Source organism: Equus quagga, unplaced genomic scaffold (genome assembly GCF_021613505.1).
Source record: "Equus quagga isolate Etosha38 unplaced genomic scaffold, UCLA_HA_Equagga_1.0 70915_RagTag, whole genome shotgun sequence".
NCBI classification, from domain to species: Eukaryota; Metazoa; Chordata; class Mammalia; order Perissodactyla; family Equidae; genus Equus; species Equus quagga.
Genome location: NW_025801905.1, coordinates 1 through 7,083, shown reverse-complemented (window position 1 = coordinate 7,083; position 7,083 = coordinate 1). Strand labels below are relative to the sequence as shown.

The 7,083-nt window shown below is 39.2% G+C and overlaps 1 protein-coding gene across 1 annotated transcript; it reads right to left on the bottom strand.

The window, feature by feature from the left end:
* Positions 1-607: 607 nt before the first annotated feature.
* Positions 608-6,977, bottom strand: LOC124234098 (protein furry homolog-like; the record flags this gene model as incomplete). Its single annotated transcript, XM_046651364.1, has 3 exons — positions 6,822-6,977; positions 5,852-6,019; positions 608-858 (listed from the first exon to the last, which is right to left on the bottom strand). Coding segments are annotated over exons 1-3 (575 nt in total), but the record flags the coding sequence as incomplete, so codon positions are not given.
* Positions 6,978-7,083: the final 106 nt, after the last annotated feature.

Below are 7,083 nucleotides of genomic sequence, written 5' to 3'. Positions count from 1 at the left end.
ATTTATTCTGACATCACAGAAGTTCATCTTATGATTCTGATACTCAGATCTGGCCCTGGCCCAGAATTGATTTTAACACCTGGCCATTAGGCATTTTGCCAAGATCGATATTTGGTGTGCTTCCCAGTGTAGAATGCCATTCACTAGTGCCTTGAGAATGGCCTACTTGTTTTTCTTTAAATGAATGTCACTAACAGAAATGAACCCATCATGTTAAGTCATTTTATCTTTAAAAATGAAGACAGTATGGGGGTGGCCCCGTGGCCGAGTGGTTAAGTTTGCGCGCTGTGCTGCACACGGCCCAGTGTTTCGTTGGTTTGAATCCTGGGCATGGACATGGCACTGCTCATCAAACCACACTGAGGCAGTCAGTGTCCCACATGCCACAACTAGAAGTACCCACGACGAAGAATATACCACCATGTACCGGGGGGCTTTGGGGAGAAAAAGGAAAGAAAATAAAATCTTAAAAAAAAAAAAATGAAGACAGTATGATTATGGACTAAACCATACACACATAAGTAAACTGGAATTGAGGGTCATATTTGGGAGGGGATGGCATAGAAAATATCACTTTATTATAGTGTTTGTCATACTGTATTCTCACCTCGACAGTCCAGAGAAATCGGCTTCTTCTTCTTCACATCTCTCATCTAGTTCTTTCAAAGCTAAGGTCACATCCTCTTCACAGATGGACTCGGGGTAGCTCTCAGGAGCGAGAGGCTCTGGCACTTCAGTTTCCTCTAAATCGAGAATTCCTTGACACACAAGAGAATCTTGCTGTTCTTGAATTATATATGACCCTTCATCTTCAAAGCTTGTAATAACCTGTTCCTCCTTTAATACTGAACTGGTATCCTGTAAAACAATCGTATTTTTTATGGACTTTACAAACTTTAAAAAAAAAAAAGAATTTTATCAACATAGAAAAAATGATCATTGCCAACAATGTAATCTATTTTATTAAGTAGTCTTCATTTACATAGTTTAATTTTTGGACTTTGTGGACTCTGATTATATAAGACTTTTTTAAAAAACAGTACAAGGTTTTACAAATTTTGAAATTAAAATGTATCACCTACTGCCACATAAAAATAGCAAGGCGACTTTTTTTCTCTTAACAGACTTTAGTTGTTTCCTTAGAAATATATCCTTTGGTAAAATATCTTCTCTCATACATACTCTAATTCTACATTAGTAGAATTTTACATTACTACTATAAATTCTCTCTTATTTGCAACGTCATTTCTTTCATTATACCAAAACATTATATCCAGTGAGTTCTGGATATAAGAGGAGATAATTCAAAATCGTTAACCCGCTGGTCTTGTGTTGCTGCCATGAATCAGGAACAGGTCCTGACCAATCAGGAGGATGCTGAACTGAAACAAAGGCAGCCTTACTGGTATACATGAGCTGAATACTTGTGATGTAAGAGTTGCTTTCAAGTCATAAGGCCACAATAACTCATTCCAGGTTTGAATAATGCTTCATCACCGAGTTACAGTTCAAGCTCATTTATCAAAAACAGTGACTGCGTTCTCCTCACCCTCAGCAAATGATAATGAGAATGTGTGTTACAGTGTGCACTCATGGTTTTACCTTCCTATCCATTGTAACATTACTGAAGTACGGTTGCTACATGCCTGACATGGAGTAGAAGCCCAACAGATATGGGTTAAATAAATGAACTACCACTATTAAAAAAGAGAAATACTTCTAAGGTGTATATCGTGACAGTATCAATACTAGTTTTAATATGCATGTATGGATACTAGTTTAATCAGTTTGAAAATAACCACTCACGGTCTCACAGTTTTAGGAACAAAGATCAGCTTCTTTCAGTTAGACCTAAGTTACTAGTTAGTTGTACAGTAGTTTATTATCTCTTTTTCATGAGTAAAAACCGAATTTTCTTTCCAAAATATGAAAAATGAAAGAGCCCCTGACCTTAGACCAGCCTGGGCCTTAGTTTATTCATCTGTAAAATTCACCTATAGTCATGCATTGCATATGTCATTTTCGTCGATGATGGACCGCATATATGATCGTGGTCCCGTAAGATTAGCACCATACACCCTAGGTGTGCAGTAGGCTGTACCATCTAGGTTTGTGTAAGTGCACTCTGTGATGTTCACACAATGACAAAATCACCTAACGACATATTTCTCAGAACGTATCCCCGTTGTTAAATGATGCATGACTGTATAACAAAATAAAAAGAAGGATTTTGACGAGATTCTGGGCTGAGTGGTCTGGGATAAATTAATAACTAACTACACTTGGTTTATAACCTAATAATGGGGTTAGCCTAATATGCAAATGACAATAATATATAGTAAAGTATCGTAAGTGTAATGTCAATATCAGCAATATACAAGGACTACTGGTACTCAAAGAAGGGAAAGATCACATCTGGTTGAGGCAGAAGACTAGTCTCTTTGGAGGAAACAACACATGATGGGCTTTGACAAAGATAGGGTAGCAATAGGGTTATGGATGGAATGTTTTTGTTCCCTCAAAATTCATATGTTGAAAACCTAACCCCCAATGCGATGGCTTTAGGAGGTGGGGCCTTTGGGAGGTGATTAGGTCATGAGGGTAGAGCCCTCGTGAATGGGATTAGTACCCTTATAAGAAGATGCCAGAGGGCTATCGAGCTCTTTTCCCACCATGTGAGGTCATAGCAGGAAGACAGCGTTTGCTACCAGGAAGCAGGCCCTCACCCAGAGTGAATCGGCCGGCACCTTGATCTTGGATTTCCTGGCCTCTAGAACTGTGAGAAATAAATTTCTATTGTCGATAAGCCACCCAAGTTTACGGTATTTTGTTAGAGCAGCCAAAGCTGACTAAGACAGATAGTATTTCAGGGAAAAGGAATGAGAAGATGTCAAAGGCACAGAAATACTGCAGGAAAACACAAAATGGATTAAGGGAACATTGGTCCGGAGTTAGTTAAGCAAGGAAAGCAGCACACTCTTGCATCCTCACAGAATTGCACTTCTTAAATAATAGAGTACAATCATTCCTTAATCACTCCAACAGCTCATGTTCAATACATCCTATTTAAGGTTTCCATCTGAAATTTTCCTTTTTAACGATTTGGCCATGAAAGGCGTAAGTATTAGTTATTTGGAAAGACAGTTAACGTTACAGTCCTAGAGACACATCTACACCTGGGATTTTGATTGGTATTAATCTTTCCTTCTACGGCAATTTGAACACACCATGTTGAAATAACCCACCAAACTTTACAGTGTCTTGGAAGTGGGCCCAATAAATATTGTTTGATGAATGAATGCCCCATCTGAAATAACACAATTTCCCATATATATGGAAGTTTGCATTAATTTCCAATTCATTTCCAATAATTATGAATTATTTCTGAGAGGTAGTTTATGCACTATGATTAAAGCTATTTTAATAACAAAAATTAAAAGATTTCCCCATTTGTTAATTAAATAAAATTAAAATACACGACCATTAACCACACTGCTTTTGTTAAGAAGGTATTTCTAGTATCAGTCTGCTGTTTACCACTGTTTCTAATGAGAATGTCTGTTGACCTTTTAACATGCTATGATCTAAACTAGACACAGCAGATTAGATTATTAACTAGTAGTTACTGTTCACTTTAACAAGCCTCCCAGCAACTGAAAGGACTATAGTCTACTGCAGGTGCATCTCTAAGTCCTGTCAGTTCTCTCCTGTAACCACTTCCCATGCTCACGCGCTGGGTCTTAGTTCAGGCCCCCTTTATCTCTTGCTAATGTTCTTCCAGCTTATCTCCACATCCCGGCCTCCTCCAGTCCACTCTTCTTCACACCTCCATCACAGAGACTTTACTGAAACACAATCAGACTGTAACCTTTCCCTGGTGATAGGTGCCCAGACTGCAGGCTCCATGTGGCAGGTACCAGAACCTACTTTCCTTTTTCCACAAAAAAAGCTGAGATTTTAAGAAATAAACAATCAGATCATAAGCTTCTTCTGCTTAAAATCCTCCAGTGGTTACCTGCTGTGTGGCTCATAAGACCGACCTTGAGAGCACCTTGGCCCCCCCATCTCCTTCTCCCTCCATCGCTCATGTTCACCGCGCTCCTGCCCCCCTGGCCAGCTTGTCGTTCTTCAGATACACCTCTGCCTTTCTAACTGCTGCTTCCTTAGCCTGGAACGGAGTTCTTCCTCCACATCTTCAAGGGTTGGCTCCTTCCTGTCACTTAGGTTTCACCTCAAATGCTACCTTATCCCACCTTCCCCTTCACCAAGTCCACCTTACTGTTAGATTTTCTTAGTATGAATAAGAAGATGATCACTTTCTATTATTTATATTTTGTTTTATCTGTTTATGATGTTTCTCCTACTAGAATTAAGCTCCGTACAACCAGGAGCCTTTGTCTGTTTCACACAGTGCTGTAGGCCTGGCGCCTAGAATAGCGCCCAGCATGTGGTAGGTGCTCAATAAATACTGGCTAAGTGACTGAATGCTCGTATGCCGTGTATTCCCATCTAGGTATCTGGTACAGTGCTTGTCACAAGATAGGTATCTTTTGAAAGAATGAAAATTCATGACTTCCTCTCTTATCAAGATGAAGTCTTAGTATGGCACGCAGGGCCCTCCATGTCTCAGACCCTGCCCATCTTTCCTCTTGCTCTTCTGCCTTCTCCCATTTTAGTCTCTAGAAATACTGAATTTCCTGCTGTTACCTGAACATACCATGCTATTTCACGTTGTTGTGTCTTCCCACATGGAGTCCCTCTGTCTGGAATGTCCCAGTGGCCACGAAGACTGTCCTTTACCACCACCATCCCCAATGCCCAACTGATCAGTCTTTCCTCTGAGTTTTCACAAAGCCTTGAACATGTCTATTATTGAGTTTCTCATATGGAAATGTACTGCTTTTTTTTTTTTAACCTTCTCTGTCTCCCTTAATAGACAATGCACTCCCTGAGAACAGGGGTCATACCTTCTTCAGCTTTCTAGCACCTGACGGAATGCCTGGCAGCTAGTAAAATCTCAATTAATATTTGTGGAAATGAATTATCCAAACTTCAGCCATTCTAGCGTGAGCATTTAAAAAACTGCCAAAATGCCTTCATTTCAAAATTTACTGTTAAAAATGTTAAATACATTGCCGGCTTAATAAGAACATGAGAATTCAACTTCCTAAAATAATCAGATCTAATAACGGTTTAATTTGGTTAACACTGAAAAAATATAGTATTTTCCTACTACTTACCAAGCCATAATGACATAGCTATAGCAATTACAGTTAGAAAAAAAGTATCTATAATAATGTTAAAAGAAAAACACTAAGAAAACTAATACTTACTTATTTTTGGTCAGTCATTAGCTTGGAATGTGGCTTACTTCTCACAGGTCTTTCCAAAAAACATAATACTAGTAGTTCCAAAGTCTTTTTAAAACGTTTCATTTAACCAACTGCTAACACAGCTGGCCTGAGGTTTTAATCCCAATCATAGCATCAATCACATAAACCAAAACACAAAGCAAAGAGAGAAGGAGAAACAAAAGCGGTCCTTCAAAGAAGATACAGCGCCACAGATGATGCTCACCATCCCCAGAGAAGCGTCTATACATTAAACTAATCACATTCTGCAACTCAAAATGCTCATTAAAAACACTCAAGGTTATTTTTAACCTGTAGGTCATTTCCTTAATCCATCAACTTTCTGTATCATCAGACTTGACTATCTCATCTGAAACAACCCAACAGGTTAGAAATACTGGAAACAAATCAAATAATTAGTGTATCAGATGAAAGCGAGGGATGAAATAGTGCTAAAAGGAGCCCAGATTGGCCATGCACCAGCCCCCAACTCTCCCCACCTCAGGCAGCTGGCTGTTAGCATTATCTAGAGAAGCCTCCAAAGTTGGGGTCTCATCTCTGATTTGAAGCACTTCTTCTGTCGAGACGCTGCCAGTGGAGTCTTGAGACTGAAGAAGTAAATCCGGATGGTCTGGCATGGTTTCATCGGCAGCAGAATCATTGTTTAACTAAAAGGAGAATACAATAAGGAATTCCTTTATGAGTCAGGGATGGTCACTGAAGCATATTCTACATCATAAGATACTTTGGGGGCTTACTTATAAAGAGCTTCTTAGACTTCATAGGATTACCTCCCCCAACCCTTTAGTCTACCCCAGAATTGGTGCTGTTAATGTAGGCAGCTAACCCATCAACAGAACTGAAACATCCATTAATATAGGTTAAATTTTGCCAAACAAGAAATAGCCAAGTGGAAGAGCTCTATGTAACCATGTTTATCTTGAACTGAAATTCCTATCTTTACAATGTTTTGTGTTTTCAGTTGGTTTGAGGATTTGTCAGGGCTCTTTGACCTCCCTGTGGCCTCAACGCCAAGCAGGCAGCGGATTCTTAAGAAGCAGCATTAATTCGGAGGCAGGCACGTAAGTCTCAACAGGCCATTCACTCATTTAAGCAAAAATCAATACCACAAAACTTCAATAAGACAAAAAGAATTGGGACGATAAAGTTGTTGTAATGGCAGTCCATCATTAGTGGGTTTATAGTCTTTAAAAACTAGTTGTAATTTAATTAGAAGAAAATATATTACAATTTTTCCTCTTTTAGGCAAGATTATAAATTTTTCATGGTCAATATTTGACATAAGAAATATCAAGTTTATGCTTCAGAGTAGGTAAAGGCAAAAACTAACTGTTTTTCCTCTGAGGAGGAAGCAACTTAAAATTCTTTTTTACCTCACTACCCTTATGACTAGAGCTGGCTTTATAAGGAGACAGTCAATTCTGCCCCAAGGCTCTCAGGAGAGCTAACCTGTATTAAGCACTTAGAGTAGGCTAGGTGGCTTTCCTCCTCATGAAATTCCCATGAGGCAGATACCACCAGGAGCCCTGTTTTAAAGGAGAGGTTAGGTAACTTGACCACAGTCACACAGCAGGTTGGTGGCCTGATGCCAGCCTCTGAGCCCATAGTTTGGCTCAGGGAGGGCCTGTGCCTCATTCAGTCAGTCACTATTGCCAGTAGCTCAACCATTCCTTTATTTTTTTTTTTTTTTTTTTTTTTTTTTTTTTTTTTT